The sequence below is a fragment of the Phocoena sinus genome, chromosome 20 (assembly GCF_008692025.1).
Source record: "Phocoena sinus isolate mPhoSin1 chromosome 20, mPhoSin1.pri, whole genome shotgun sequence".
In the NCBI taxonomy this organism is placed as follows: domain Eukaryota; kingdom Metazoa; phylum Chordata; class Mammalia; order Artiodactyla; family Phocoenidae; genus Phocoena; species Phocoena sinus.
The window spans coordinates 34,085,607-34,101,240 of record NC_045782.1 but is presented as its reverse complement, the minus strand read 5'-3'; the positions used below and the strand labels follow the sequence as shown (position 1 = coordinate 34,101,240).

General features: G+C 52.6%; 1 protein-coding gene across 11 annotated transcripts in view; it reads left to right on the top strand.

Moving 5' to 3' along the window:
- The window catches only part of ABCC3 (ATP binding cassette subfamily C member 3), a 43,373-nt gene that overhangs the window by 20,972 nt on the left and 6,767 nt on the right, over nt 1-15,634 (top strand). For 7 of the 11 annotated variants that reach the window (XR_004347618.1, XR_004347617.1, XM_032617266.1 and 4 more), the window contains 17 exons: nt 306-398; nt 1,438-1,641; nt 1,747-1,893; nt 2,309-2,396; nt 2,767-2,833; nt 3,286-3,412; nt 3,494-3,670; nt 7,422-7,589; nt 7,894-8,086; nt 9,036-9,150; nt 9,339-9,489; nt 9,588-9,795; nt 10,089-10,399; nt 11,446-11,645; nt 11,791-11,917; nt 12,977-13,078; nt 15,415-15,561. Coding sequence is in view for 8 of the 11 variants with exons in the window: in XM_032617266.1 (XP_032473157.1) it covers nt 306-398; nt 1,438-1,641; nt 1,747-1,893; nt 2,309-2,396; nt 2,767-2,833; nt 3,286-3,412; nt 3,494-3,670; nt 7,422-7,589; nt 7,894-8,086; nt 9,036-9,150; nt 9,339-9,489; nt 9,588-9,795; nt 10,089-10,399; nt 11,446-11,645; nt 11,791-11,917; nt 12,977-13,078; nt 15,415-15,561 (2,625 nt within the window). In the remaining 3 variants the exon portion in view is untranslated. Of the gene's footprint in view, nt 1-305; nt 399-1,437; nt 1,642-1,746; nt 1,894-2,308; nt 2,397-2,766; nt 2,834-3,285; nt 3,413-3,493; nt 3,671-7,421; nt 7,590-7,893; nt 8,087-9,035; nt 9,151-9,338; nt 9,490-9,587; nt 9,796-10,088; nt 10,400-11,445; nt 11,646-11,790; nt 11,918-12,963; nt 13,079-15,414; nt 15,562-15,634 lie in introns of those variants that run through there. The other 4 variants (XM_032617267.1, XR_004347619.1, XM_032617269.1 and 1 more) reach the window with 4 other exon arrangements.

Below are 15,634 nucleotides of genomic sequence, written 5' to 3'. Positions count from 1 at the left end.
CAAGGTGGGTGTGACTCTGACTGTCATTGCCTGTCTGTATTTGCCTTCCTGTGTGTCTGGACACCCTTCTATGTCTGCCTGTTTGTCCCTATCTCTTGTCATTATCTGATGGCTGGCTGTTTTTGCAAATGTTTTCGTCATTTTGGCTTTATCTGTGTGTCTGCTTTTTGCTGTCTGTCTGTTTGGCTGACCACGATCTTTTGCTTCTTGCCCTTCCCTGCATTTCAGGTCAATAGGCCTCTGCCTGTTGGGTTCTGTCTATATACTCTGTCTGTCTGTCTAGTCTACCTATTGTGCCTCCTCAGAACCTGGGTCCCTCTGTCCTGGCTGGAGTCGCTCTCATGGTCTTGCTGATTCCGCTCAATGGAGCCGTGGCTGTGAAAATGCGTGCGTTCCAGGTGGGTGCTAGCAACTGCGCTGCTCCTGCCTGGAGCCTTGGCCAGGTACCTGGTGGAGAGCAGTCACTACTAACCTGGGCTTTACCAACTACCTTGCTCACCGAGTATGGACGGCTCCAAGCCACTGTCACAAACCTTAGCTTATTCTAGCCCCCAACCCTGAGAGGGTTTTAGAAACATTCTACTTTTGCAGCTGAGGAACCAAGGCTCATTATTTATTTGCAAACATTTACTGATGTCTTCCCTAGCTTCCCGCTGTACATAGGATAAATGACAAATTCCCTACCACCACCCACCGGGCCCCTGCTCACCTTTCAATCCCTCACCCCCTGGGATATGACCAAGTTTCATCCAGTATGGCCTTTCTTTTCTCCAAATCAACAAGCTCTGAATACCTCTGGGCTACCATACATACTGTTCCCTGGAATGTGCTTCACCCTTCCTTCCTTGCCCAGTTCCCTCCCTTCCTTCACCTCCCAGCATAAACTCTGATTTCCCAGTCCCTACCCCATTATTCTCTCCCAGAATCCTGTAACTCCCATCGGAGTATGCGTAATAATTTATTAAGCATTTATTCAGGTGGTTGTTTGCTTCCTGTCTACGTCGCCCATCAGACTGTCAGCTTCATGATGGCCAGGGCTTTGAGGTGTTCTTCATTGTCTGCCCTACGTCTAGCACATGGCCTGGCACATAATAGGCACTCAATAAACTGGGGTGAATGAACAGATTGATTTGGCACGCTGCACCCTGGGTTATAGGGACTGGGGAACAAAGAGGAATAAGGGATCTATTCCCTTAGAAACCCAGAGAAGGGAAAGAGGGTGCTGCCTGCGAGGGTCAGTGGTGGGGCACTGAGGCTGGAGCTGGATTTTGTCCAGGGCGGGCTGGGTATTCCAGGCTGGGCTGCAGCACGGGCAGGCAGGGAGGAACGGTGAGCAGTCCGGCTGCCCTGTGTGTGTGAGTGCAGGGAAGGTGTGAGCCCCTGTGGGTAGAGGTCTGGGGAGGGGCTCGGGGTGTGCACTTTCCACACTCTCCATAGGTAGAGCAAATGAAACTCAAGGACTCACGCGTCAAGCTGATGAGCGAGATCCTGGGTGGCATCAAGGTGCTGAAGCTGTATGCCTGGGAGCCCAGCTTCTTGAAGCAGGTGGAGGACATCCGGCAGGAGGAGCTCCGGCTGATGCGCCAGGCTGCCTACCTCCACGCCACGTCCACTTTCATCTGGATCTGCACCCCCTTCCTGGTGAGGCGCCCCTGCCTGGGCTGGCGTCCCGCCTCCTGCCTGGCCAGCCCGGGCCCCTGGACCCTGCAGACGCCACCCTGACACCCATTCCCCACGCCTGCCCAGGTGACCCTGACCACCCTCGGGATGTACGTGTCCGTGGACAAGAACAATGTGCTGGATGCTGAGAAGGCCTTTGTGTCCGTGTCCCTGTTCAACATCTTAAAAATCCCCCTCAACATGCTGCCCCAGTTGATCAGCAACTTGGCCCAGGTAATGCTGGACAGGGCGGGGGCTCTGCTGGAGTGCGGGCAGGTTGATGGGGTCCCTTAGGGTCAGGGGATAATCAGGGAGAGTTATTGCGATCGGGGGAGGGCCATCTGGCATTATGAAGAATTGTTCCAAGTTGAACGAGGTCATTAGAGTCAGGGGCCATTTGGAGTCAGAGGAAGTCAGGTAAGGTCCTTGGAAACCCAAGTTCTGGAGACAGCCTCCTGTTACCAACCTGGACCCTGTCTTTGGCCTTGAGAGCCAGCCAAGACTCAGTCATGGGAGGGGCCCTAGCACCAGCCTCTGGGCCCTCAGGGGGCCCAGCCTCACCCAGGAAGTTGGGGGCTAGCAAGGGTAAGAGGAGATGGTACAGGCAGAGCACAGCTTCCCGGGCTGACCCGCACCCTTCTGCATGCAGACCAGTGTGTCTCTGAAACGGATCCAGCATTTCCTGAGCCAAGATGAACTTGACTCCCAGTGTGTGGAAAGAAAGACCATCACCCCAGGTCCAGACAGCCTCTACCTGGGTTGCCCTTGCCCCAGCCACTGCTCCAGAAAATTCTCTGTTCCAAGCTTTTAACTTTTCTCCTGTGACCCCCTTTTCTTCATCCTCTTTTCCTATCTGCTCTCACTCTGTGCCCGCCTTCTTCCTCTTCTTGCTCTTTTCTCTCCTCTCGTCGTCTCTCTCCAGGCCTCCCCCACCACCTTCCTTCCCTAGGGCTCCCCCTGCTCCTCCCCAGGACTTCCCGTCTCCCCTCCCTGCCCCCCCACAAGATTCCCTGCCCTCCCCCTGGGGCTTCCCACACCTCTCCCCACCCAGGGATCCTCCTCCCCTTGCCCTGGGCCCCCTGACGCTGTACACCTCTGTCCTCCCAGGCTATACTGTCACCATACACAATGGCACCTTCACCTGGTCCCAGAACCTACCACCCACCCTGCACAGGTACCAGCTTCCCCTTCCCTTCTCAGCTGCCTAAAGTGAGCCAAAGGTCAGGTCAATAGCGGAACCCAACCCCACTCTCACGCTTCAGTCTTTGGCCTGAGAAGCAGGAAGAGCCTCAGCTTGCCAGGGTGGTGTCTGAAAGGGAGGAGGGCTTGGGTCTCCAGGTGGAAGGTGGGGGACCAAAACCCTGATTCCAGGGCTTCCCTGGTGGCGCAGTGGTTGAGAGTCCGCCTGCCGATGCAGGGGATGCGGGTTTGTGCCCCGGCCCGGGAAGATCCCACATGCCGCGGAGCGGCTGGGCCCGTGAGCCATGGCCGCTGAGCCTGCGCGTCCGGAGCCTGTGCTCCGCGACGGGAGAGGCCACAACAGTGAGAGGCCCGTGTACCGCAAAAAAAAAAAAAAAACAACCCTGATTCCTCCTCTGACTGGGCTACTTGTCTTCTTGCCCCCAGCCTAGATATCCAGGTGCCAAAAGGGGCACTAGTGGCTGTGGTGGGGCCTGTGGGTTGTGGGAAGTCCTCCCTGTTGTCTGCCCTGCTGGGAGAGATGGAGAAGCTGGAAGGCAAGGTGTATATGAAGGTGAGAGGGGCAGGGACTCCTGGGAAGGGAAGCTTGGCCAGGCCTTGGGCAAACCCCGAGGTAAACTTCTCCTTTGGCCAGGGCTCCGTGGCCTACGTGCCCCAGCAGGCATGGATACAGAACTGCACTCTTCAGGAAAATGTGCTGTTTGGCCAAGCCCTGGACCCCAAGCGGTACCAACAGGCTCTGGAGGCCTGTGCCCTGCTGGCTGACCTGGAGGTGCTGCCTGGTGGAAGCAAGACAGAGATCGGAGAGAAGGTAGGCTCCTCTTTCATCCTCTGGGGAGTTAGCACATATAGCTGCCCACCTCAATCCAGCCCAGGTCCAGATATGCATTCATTCATTCACACATTCATGTAGTATCATGCCTAGCTGTGTGCTAGGCACTGGTGAAACAGAGCTATTACTGGGGGAAACTGACTTGTAAACAGGTAGGTGCTGTAGAATGTCCTGGGGGCCAGGCTGAAGGCCTGTGCAGGGTACTGGAAGGCAGTAACGGGGTGGTCTGCATAAGGAAAAGCATCACTTTTGAGCTGAATCTTAAGAGCTAAGGAAGAAGCTCTCATCAGTCATCAGATTTTATTACCTACCTACTATATGCCAGGCAATATTATACAGTAGTAAATACACCAGACTAAAATCTCTGCCTTCATATAGCTTACATTCTACTGGGGGAAAGAGATGATAGCAAGATAAATCAGTAAAATATATAATATTCGATAAACGCTAAGGGGAAAGAATGAAACAGGGAAGGGATATAGGAGTATGTGCAGGGTTGTATTGTTAATGTGCTTTGGGAAAACCTCACTGAGAACCGGAGACTTGAACAAAGTGAGGGGGTGGTCCGTATCTTCGAACGTGAAGCCCTGTCTGGGACATTTGAGGCAGCGAGAGCAGTAAGTGCAAAGGCCCTGAGGCAGGAGTGTGATTGGGCCATTTAAGGACCAGCAAGAAGAACAATGTGGATGGAGTGGAATGAGCAGGGATGAGGAGGAGATGAGGTCAGTGAGGTGTCCAGGCAGCCAGGTCACCTTGGGCCTTGGAGACCACTGTAAGAACTGTGGCTTTTACCAAGTGATGGAAAGCCTTTGAAAGCCAAGGGATGGCGGGTGGACTGGCATTTCTGTGCAATTTGATGTGACTGGAGGTTAGAAGGGGTGTGGCAGAAACAGGGTAACGTAGAGCCTTGAAGACTTTGATCAAGGTTTTGGCCTTTACCCTAAAAATCATGGGACATCAGTGGAAGTTTTTATTTTTTAATTAATTTATTAATTTTTAACAGTCGCAAAATATACATAGCATAAATCTTTACCTTAGAAATCCTTGTAAGTATATAGGTCAGTAGTGTTAAATACACTCACATTGTTGTACAGGCAATCTCCAGAACTCTCTTTATCTTGCAAAACTAAAACTCTGTACCCGTTAAACAGCAACTTTTACTTATCCATTCATCCATCAATGGATACTTGGGTTGCTTACGCCTTTCAGCTATCGTGACTAAAGCTGCTATGGACACGGGTATGCAAAGATCTTTTCAAGACCCTACTTTCAATTCTTTTTAGTACATACCCAGAAGTGGAATTGCTAAATCATAATTCTATTTTTTTTATTATTTTTGGAGGAACTGCCATACTATTTTCCATAGTGGCTGCACCATTTAACATTCCCACCCACAGTACACAAGGTCTCCAACTTCTACACATTCTGGACAACACTTGTTGTTTTCTGGGGTGGTTGTTTGGTTTTTTGTTTTTGTTTTTTGGTAGTAGTCATCCTAATGGATGTGAGGTGGTATCTCATTGAGGTTTTGATTTGCATTTCCCAGTGATTACTAATGTTGAGCATCTTTTCACGTGTCTATTGGTAGTTTGTATATCTTCTCTGGAGAAGTGTCTATTCAAGTCCTTTGCCCAGATTTTATTCAAGTTGTTTGGTTTTTTGTTGTTGAGCTGTAGGCATTCTTTATACATACTAGATATTAACCCCCTATCAGATATATGAGTTGCAAATATTTTCTCCTCTTCTGAAGGTTGTCTTTTCACTCTGCTGATTGTGTCCTTTGATGCACAGAAGTTTTCGATTTTAATGTGATCCAATTTTTCTATTTTTACTTTTGTTGCTTGTGCTTTTAGTGTCTTATCCAAAAAAATCATTGCCAAGTCCAATGTCATGAAACTTTTCCCTTGTGTTTTCCTCTGAGTTTTATAGCTTCACCTCTTTTTTTATATACTGAAGATTTCAGTGTCTCAAAGCAAAGACATCCTCTTACATAACTATAGTTGAGTTATCAAAATCAAGAAATTTATCATTAATACAGTATTATTATCTAATTGACTGTCTGACATTTGAAATGTCATCATTTGTCCCAGTAATGTCTTTTTTAGCTATTTTCTTTCCTGGTCTAGGGTTCAATCCAGGATCATGAGTTTCATTTAGTTGTCATATCTCTTTATTCTCAATCAATCTGGATAATTCCTCAGTCTTTGTCTTTTAGAACATCAACACTTTTGAAGAGAACAGGCCAGTTACTTTGCAGAATGTTTCTCAATTTGAACACGATTAGATTCGGAATATATTTTTTGGGGGAAAAGCCAAAGAAGTAACGTTGTGTCCTTCTTGGTGCGTCATATCAGGAGACACACGATGTCGGTTCATGCGTTACTGACAATGTTAACTTTGATCTCTTGATTGAGGTGGTATCGTCTACTGATGATTTCATTTGATGACTTTCATTGATGATTTTTGCCTGAGTCAGTGTTTACTATGATGTTGGCCAAATGTTGATTTTCTAACTCCATTCCTTCTATAGTTATTAGTTGACTTATTACTTATTCATTAATTTTTTTATATCAACGTGGGCTCATGGATTCTTATTTGATTCAACGTGTTATAATCCATTACCATCATTTTTTACCTTGACGTTCAACTTGTCAGTGAAGAGCTTTAGGCAGGGACAGGAATTGCATTTTGAAAAGCTGCCCTGGCTGCAGTGTGGAGGGGCCCAAAGGCACAGGAACCAGTGAGGGGCCTCTCGTGGTGCCCTGGGGAAATGAGGGCCTGAGCCTGGCAGTCGGGATGGGAAATTTTTAAGTAGGAGTCCGAGATTATAGGAACCCAGAGTAGACCTCCTGATCTACGATACAACTCCTCCTTCCCATCTCTCCTGGACCCACACTGACCTCGCACACACAAGCCTGATTTAGTGCCCAGAACGTAGTAGCACTGGAGAAAGACGGGTTGGTTGAATGCAGGCACGTCCACGCGTCTCAGTCACTACAGCTTCCATGTCCACCCCTCGCTTCTCAGCAGCTCCAGCTCCCAACCCACATTTGTTCTACCCAGGGGTCAGTTGCTCAGGGTACCCCCAAAGAGCTGGGCCTGTTCCAGAGGGAATGAGGAAAGCTGGTGGTAGGAAAGCAGGCTATACCTCTGGGGTCTGCCCTCTAGGCCCAGCCCTGCTGCTGTGTACCTCAGTTTCTGCATAATGGCTTTAAGGAGTGAACTTACCTCCCCTCTGGTACGTGAATGATCTCGGGGTTGATGAATTCTGGGGTGGATGCTGGGTTTCCATCCTTGCTTTTGCCCTTAATAGTTTGGGACCCTGGACAAAGTCATTAACAATGATACCTCCCTGGAAAGACTGACAAGAGGACCAAATGGGATAATTGTTATGAAAGTCATCTGCGAACCGTATGGTTGATGGGAGACTGAAAGTTCTGTTAAGGACCTCCTGGGGATTTCCAGCCTCCCAGAGTATGAAGGTGGAAGGCAGGGAAACCAGTTGGGCAGGGAGCACGATGTCCTCACCTGCCCTGGGAGGACCCTGAGAGCCACCACCCCTTCCTCCATGGCCTTAGAGCTTCCCAGGTACAGGACCAGGCATATGAAATGTGAATTTAGAGGTCTGCCTTTTTGAATGACAATAGACAGAGCCCTTGTCCCCCTTGTGATGGCCTGACTCCCTTCTACCCAATACACACCTCTCACCTCCCTCCTCCAACCCATCCAGGGCATTAACCTGTCTGGGGGCCAGCGTCAGCGGGTCAGTCTGGCCCGAGCTGTCTACAGTGACGCTGACATTTTTTTGCTGGATGACCCATTGTCAGCCGTGGACTCCCACGTGGCCAAACATATCTTTGACCAAGTCATTGGGCCAGAAGGTGTGCTGGCAGGAAAGGTGAGTCCTCCCAGAGGCTAAGGGGGCTAAGATGAGGTCTAGGGCCACAGGAGAAGACTGGTGGGAGGCCAAGGGGTTCGGGTGAGACCTGGAGGTATGGAGGGCCTGAGGAACAGGAGCGTGGGCTGGGCAGTGGGGGAAACCTGGGGCGGGGGTGGGGGACGGTGCCCCTCAGGCGCTGAGCACGGGGTGAGTCCCTGATGTGTCTGCCCCTGCTGCCGGCACACAGGCACCTCACACTCGCTCCGTGCCAGGGCTGTGTGCTGAGGGCAGTGGGAGTGATAGCCTGCTGCCTTCTCCCCAGACACGGGTGCTAGTGACGCATGGCATCAGCTTCCTGCCCCAGACGGACTTTGTCATAGTGCTAGCCGACGGGCAGGTGTCTGAGATTGGCACTTACGCAGCCCTGCTGCAGCGCAATGGCTCCTTTGCCAACTTTCTCCGCAACTATGCACCTGATGAGGGCAAGAAGCACCAGGAGGCCGACAGCAGGACCGGTATCTGCCATTCTTGGCCCTCCGTATTCCCCTGCCCTCCCAGCATCTCCGCTGTCCTGGAGCCTCTGAGTGTCTGTGGACAGGCCCAGTGTTTCACAAGGGAGGTTCTGGGGAACTTGGACCATCTGCGTGATGTCAGACATCACCAGCAGGGAAAGTGAAGTGGATGGATTCAAGCCCTTCCTCCTCATCTGCCTTCACGTGTCCAAAGGGCCTAAGGGCCCAGGCCCAGCTTGTACGGCAAAACTGTTTCACAGATGAACTGTTTAGTAAATGTGCAAATGCTTGGAAAAGTCATTTCTTTATCAACAAATATTTATTGAGCAATTACTATGTCCAGGCACTATTCCAGGCGCTGAGACAGGAATGAACAAACAGAAAAATCCCTGTCCTCGTGGAGCATATTGAGACCCCTTTGTTGTCCAGTCCTGGCTCCCCAGCCCCAGGCTCCCGGCTGGCTCACAGACCTTCTCCTGGGCTTTCTCTCCTACTTCCGAATATGCAGCTAACACGTCTCGAGCACTTACTAAGGGCTATGCCCCTTGCAAGCTCTTGACACACATTCTTTCCTTTAATCCTCACAAGGACACAATGAAGTAGGTACTATTATTATCCCCATTTTCATGCCTGCCTAAACCCATGCGGTGAGGAAGTGGGATTTTAGCTCAGCCGGCCTGACTCTAGAGCCCAAGCTCCTGACCCTTATATTTGAATCCCCTTCTACGTAGTCCCTGATGGGACGCTTTTCTTCCTGTCTGACCTAAGTCTTTCTTGCCACCCTTTTTCTTTCCAACACGAAATTCGTCGTTTATTTTTATTGTTATTCTTGCTCACCTCTCACCTCGCCTCTGGCTTGTCCATTCAGGCCTCTTCATTGGAGTGGGGCAGGGCATACCAGGGGCCTGCGGGGTGAGCTAGCCAAGCTCTCCTTTCTGCCTCCCCGCTGCAGCCTTGGAGGACAAAGAGGATGAGGAGGTGCTGCTGACTGAGGACCCGCTCAGCAATCACACAGACCTGACGGTTCATGAGCCAGTGACATACGAGGTCCAGAAGCAGTTTATGAGGTGAGCACCTGGGAGCTCTCAGCCCCCGGGAGACGGTACCAGGGCTCCCAAGCCCTGACGGGGGGCACAGGTGGGCGTTCTCCCTGACACACCCCAGGCCTCCGGCTGCAGCCTGAACCTCCTTCTGGGGCTCTGTCTGTGGCTGTGCTGGAGGCCTCCTCCCTGGGCCTGACCAGTTGCCTCCGCAGACAGCTGAGTGCCATGTCCCTGGAAAGAGAGGGCCAGGGTCGGCCTGTGCCCAGGAGGCGCCTAGGTGCGGCAGAAAAGGTAGTGCAGGCAACAGAGGCCAAGGCGAGCCGTGTGCTGCTGACCCAGGAGGAGAAGGTGGAGATGGGCACTGTGAGTAGCTTGGGCGGAGAGGGATGGAGAGGGTGGGCAGGCCCCTAGCAGTCCCGGGGCTCACCGGAGTCCTCTGTGCAACCGCTGTGGCCATGCAGGTGAAGCTGAGGGTGTTCTGGGATTACGCCAGGGCCGTGGGGCTCTGTGCCATGCTGACCATCTGTCTGCTGCACGGGGGTCAAAGTGCGGCTGCCATTGGGGCCAACGTCTGGCTCAGTGCCTGGACCGGTGAGGCTGTGGTGAACGGCCAGCAGAACAACACCTCCCAGAGGCTGGGTGTCTACGCCGCCTTGGGAATTCTGCAAGGTGAGCCTGCAGAGATACCTAGAAGGGGCTACGGTGGCCCCTTCCTCATCTCTGGGCTGCTGGGTCCCCCAAACCATGCCCTTGCCTCTGAATCTCTCTCCACTGTCGCAGCCCCAGGGACTCCCCAACCCACCCTAGCAGTCTACCTGCCTCTGGCCCTGTCTAGCTCATCCTAGCCATGCTGGGCCTCTTAGCCCGCCTAGTTCACCGAGGCTATCCCCCATCTCGGAACCTGCCCCTGCGTGCCTGCCACCTGGCCCAGGTGAACGAGCGCCCCTCTCCTCCTCCACCAGGGCTCCTGGTGATGCTGTCAGCCATCATGATGGCGGTGGGAGGCGTCCAGGCCGCGCGCTTGCTTCACCAGGCACTGCTGTACAACAAGATGCGCTCGCCACAGTCCTTCTTCGATACGACGCCCTCAGGCCGCATCCTCAACCGCTTCTCCAAGGACGTCTACATCATCGATGAGGTTCTGGCTCCCACCATCCTGATGCTGCTGAATTCCTTCTACAACTCCATCTCCACCCTCGTGGTCATCGTGGCCAGCACGCCACTCTTTGCTGTGGTCATCCTGCCTTTGGCTGTCCTCTACCTCTTTGTGCAGGTGTGCCCTGAGTGGGTGGGCGTGGCTTTTTGGGGGCATGGCCGTTGTGTGGCCGGGGGCCACCAGTGGTGGGATGTAGGGAGGTCAGGCCCCGCAGCTTCACAGCTGGATTTGGTTCAGCAAATACCTCTTTGAAACTCATTTTCCTCACGTGTAAAATAGAATCATAGAGCCTACCTCACAGAGCTGTTGATAGGATAAAATGAAATCCTTGTAAATTGTGACTGGCCCTAGAACTCCTTCCTGCTGGCTAAATATTGTCAACAGTTTGAGACACATTATCCTTTCCTTCTTCTTAGATATATCTAAACTTACGTACATGTTTTTAACATGGATGAGTTGATGACATTCAGATACAGCTACCTATAAAAGGCATTTGTGTTTCTGAGCCCCTATCCTGCCATTAATTAATCAGTCGATGAAGGTAATCCACAGGTGGCCAGAAGCTCAGGCCTGTGTGTGAAGACTGTGCTCTGTGCTGGGACGGGGGACTCTCAGATGCAAATCCTACATGGCCCTGGCCATCTTGGGGCCCACAGGGTAGAAGATGGAAGGTGGAGGCAGAACTGTGTTTTTGTGGGGCTGAAGTTTAAACAACTGGGGGGTGGGGCGGGGAGAGGCTCTTTAAGAAAAAGAATACAAAATTATCTTATTTTTGCAAATTTTGCAAAATTCTGATTGTGTGAACACACTGCTAGGGCCCCTCATCGTCACTGACAGGAGGCAAAGCAGAGTCAGTGCAATAATCTAGGCCCCTGCAGAGGTGAGGGGTTCAGGAGCTGAGAGGCAATCGGGCAAGGCTTCGTGGACAAAGTGGCCTGGAAGAGTGAGCAGAGCTGACCAGAGGGGAAGGGTGGGATGGGTTCGTGGAGCCGTATCAGGCCCCCAAGTCTTGGGTTCTTCCGGGCGGAGCGGGAGGAAGGGAACAAGGTCTTATGGGGCAGTGGAACTGACGGGGAGGCGGCTCACATGGGTCCAGAGGATGTGCTGGACTGAGTTGGGGCCCCACGGTCCTGACTCCAAGCTCTTTCTCCATCCTCTGTCAGCGCCTCTATGTGGCTACGTCACGGCAACTGAAGCGGCTGGAATCTGTCAGCCGCTCACCCATCTACTCCCACTTTTTGGAGACGGTGACCGGCTCCAGCGTCATCCGGGCCTATGGCCGCAGCCAGGACTTCGAGGCCATCAGTGATGCTAAGGTGGACACCAACCAGAGGAGCTGCTACCCTTACATCGCCTCCAACAGGTCAGAAGCAGCTCCCTCAGCCCCTGCTCCTCCCAGGAGTTTCCACCAGTGTCTCTGCGGCAGAGACCCTGATGTTCTGGGTCCAAGCCCCTAAACAGCCCCCTTCTTGCATCCGCCCCACTTCCTCCTTGCCTAATCCCCACAGGTGGCTGGGGGTCCGAGTGGAGTTCGTGGGCAACTGTGTCGTGTTCTTCACTGCACTCTTTGCTGTGATTGGGAGAAGCAGCCAGAGTCCAGGGCTGGTGGGCCTGTCTGTGTCCTATGCCCTACAGGTACGCAGAGGTCTGGGTCCTGGGTCAGGGCCACCACTGGGGCAGAGGCCACACAGGTTTCACAAGCATCTCCTGAGCACCTCGCTCTGCCCCAAATGGGGACCAGCCACAGGTTCCGCTCCACGGGACTGTGAGCTCCCAGTCAAGTGTGGAGAGTCACTCCCACCAGCAGGGGATGGTACTGTGGGGTGCACAGACCTTAGTGGAGGAAAGGCACAAAACGTAGGAGCCCAGAGGAGGTCTCTACCTTGGAGTGTTGGAGAAATTATCTTGGAGCTTGGCCCCGAGAGACAAATAGAATTTGCCCTGCCTGCATAAGATCTAGAGGTCGACCCTGACCGGGGTCCGGGGGCAGGGACGTGGAGAGCTGGAATACACCTCATTTCACAAGCCTGCAGAGAAAGTACACGGAGCAGGTAACTGGAGCCTGGGAAGGTCACCCTGATATCAACCTGTATTGTCAAAGCATTAAATAACTGCAGATGGAATTTTTGTGAAGCAGATCACATTTGCAATGCCCCAGGTGACTCAAGTCTTGAATGTTTGGTAAACAAAGGACAGTCCAGACAGGTCAGTCTTCTCAGACTTTAATGAGCATATGAATCACCTGGAGATTTAAACTGTAGATTCTGATACCAGAGACCCGGGGCTCTGGCTTCAGCGTTGTCTATCGAGGCTCCTTGATCCACGAAGTGTGGTCCAAGGACCAGTTGCATCAACATCATCTGGGAGCTTCTTGGCCACGTAGAATCTCGCGTCCCACCACAAACCTACTGAATTAGAAGCTACATTTTCACAAGATTCCCTGGGAGATCTTTCTTGTGCATATTAAAGTTTAAGAAACACTGGGCTGGGTGGCCTTTTGTTAAGTCTGCATTGTCACTGCCTGAGGTACAGTTGTGATTTGAGCCCCAGGTGGCACTGCTATGGGTTTGCCCGGGCCCACCTGGGTCATAGCTGGGATAGGATAGCAGCATAGTCAAGGAGTCTGAACTCCTCCCAGAGGCATTTCAGGGGGAGGAGAGATCGCCCCGCTTATGACCCAGCCCCTTTGGCTAGGTGACGTTGGCTCTGAACTGGATGATACGAACGCTATCAGACTTGGAGTCTAATATTGTGGCCGTGGAGAGAGTCAAAGGGTACTCCAAGACGGAGACTGAGGTGGGTACGGGATGAGCCTGGGGCAGGGAGGGGTGCTTGGAGACCCACCATCTCTACACCCCCAGGCCAGCTGTTCAGGTGGCTCCTCATTCATTCAACCCTTCTTGAGTGTCAACCAGAGGTCTATGTGAGGAGGTGTAGGGCAAGACAAGGTCTGCCCTCAAGCAGTTCCTGATGTAGTGGGAGAGGACAGCTCCCGTTGTTCCAAGCCCTCCTTGGTCACAGTACCTGGTCCTCCCTGGCACCCCCCGGTCCCGTGTCCTGCCTCTGTCCCTCTGTCCACAAGTTCATCCAGCCTGGATCCTATGCTCCACCAGTGCCAGTGCTCTCAACTCCCTTGCCCTTCTCTCTCTCAGTCATCCTCACCCCAGTTGAGCCCACCTGTCTACCTTCTGAAACACGCCGGTGCTCAGCTGCTAAAACGTTGCTGGAGAAAATCGTTGATTTTACTTCAAGTTTATCACCACACACCACGGCTGGGTGTTCCTGTTTTGCTTCTCCAAGAAGCGTGTGTTCCCACTTTCAGAAAGTTCTGTTTTGACCGTTCTCTTTCCTTAAACCCCTACATGCCCTCCTCCCTGTGCTCAGTCATCGACCGAATGACTCAGTCATCGGCCACCACAGGCTCAGTCATCAACCTTGCCTAACGCTTCAGTGAGAAAACGGCTTTACAAGACGTGAACTCCCTCAGCCTTCCTGCCTCCAGACTTTCAGATCTGCCTGTGTCCCTTCCACCTTCTTCCTTTCTCATTTCAAAGTCCACTCCCTCTACTTCTTCGCATGGCCACCCAAGGACTTCACTTCCTCAGTCACACCCTCCATCTGCTACGTCATCCATCTTGCTCCCTCTGTTGGATGATTCCCATCCACACGCGAAAATAAGCTCTTGCAGCTTCCATTCTAGACACTCAAACCAACCCTCCCTTTCCCCTGTATCCTATGTCCCATTTCTCTGTTCTCCTTTGTCGTGAAACTGGCTTTAAAATATGGTCTGCAGGTGCTCTCCCCACTGCCTCATCACCCTGTAGCCTGGTTTCTGGCCCTATCACTCCACTGAACCCACTCACCAATGATTTTCCCACTTCCCGACCTAGCGACACTTTTCTGTTCTCATCTAATGCAACCGCTCAGCAACATTCAGACAAATAGCCCCTCTCTCCTACTTGGAAAGCACTTCATGGCTTCTGTGACCTGAGCTCCTGCCCTGTCAGCCCCCATTGAGCCCCACCCCACCTGTTCCTCCCAACCTGGCCTCTCCTGCCCATGGGGCCCCCATCTACCCCTGTCTTCCCCAGGCATCCCCTATCATTCCCTCATCCCCCATTCTCTGGGATCTTCAAATTCTCCCTCTTCGTGCCTAGCATTCCCATATCCCCTCTCTACACACATGATCCTGTCTCCACATTCTCAAAAATTCTGCCCCCAACCCTACCGTCCATTCTTTTGACACCTCCTCAAGAAAGCGGTCTATCTATACTGGCTGCTTTGCTTTGTGACTGCTGACAGTCTGACCACCCCCCCATTTCAAAACACCCTCCCCTCTCCCTCCTCCAAATAGCAGCAGGGAGATCCTTTAAAAACACACCAAATCATGTTATTCCTCTGTGCATGGCCCTACATCTTACTCAGGGTAAAAAAACACAGTCCTTAAAATGGCCAGCAAAGCCCTATGCGATGGGGCCATCCACTACTTGTCTCCTACCTCTCACCTTTGTCATTGTGATCCAGAACACACCTGGAAGTATTCGTACTTGCCATTCCCTCTGTCTGGCATGCCCTCCCCCCAGATATCTACTTGTCTTGTTCCTTCACTTCCTTCAGGTCTTTATTTAAATATCACCTCCTCCAGGAAGCCTTCCCTGACCACCCTGTACAGAATAGCAACACCAGGCACTTATCCACACTCATCACCATCTGACATTATGTAGACTTATTTATTTGTCAACTGTATGCCCCCCTAGACTCGGATGTAAGCCTCACGGGGACAAGGACTTTGTCTTGTTTACCATTGTTAACCCCACTACCTGTCATGGAGTAGCCACTCAATAATAAAGAATGGTGAAAGGGGGAGCGAGGGCAGGTGGGAGGGGCCGCTTATGGCCGTGGGGTACGGGGGAATGGGGAGAGCAAAGTTCTGTGGGGAATAATGTCAGAGGGATAAAGAGACATTGAACCACAAGGTTGGGTCACGTGAGAACCAGGGCCTACCCCGCCAGGGTCCCTAGTGGGTGAGGATGGCAGGGGCCTGGGGAGGGAGGCAGACCAAAGTTGGGAGATGGCTGGGCTGGGGATGAGGTGCCCCCCTGATGAGGATCCTGTCTTCCCCTGGCGGCCAGGCCCCCTGGGTGGTGGAGGGCAGCCGCCCACCAGCGGGCTGGCCACTGCAGGGTGAGGTGGAGTTCCGGAATTACTCTGTGCGCTACCGGCCGGGCCTGGAGCTGGTGCTGAAGGACCTGAGTCTACAAGTGCGAGGTGGCGAGAAGGTGCGTGTGGGGCGGGTTTTTCCCTGGGGAGCGTGGGTCTGTGGGATGGCAGGGGCCCAGCCCAAGGGTCTGC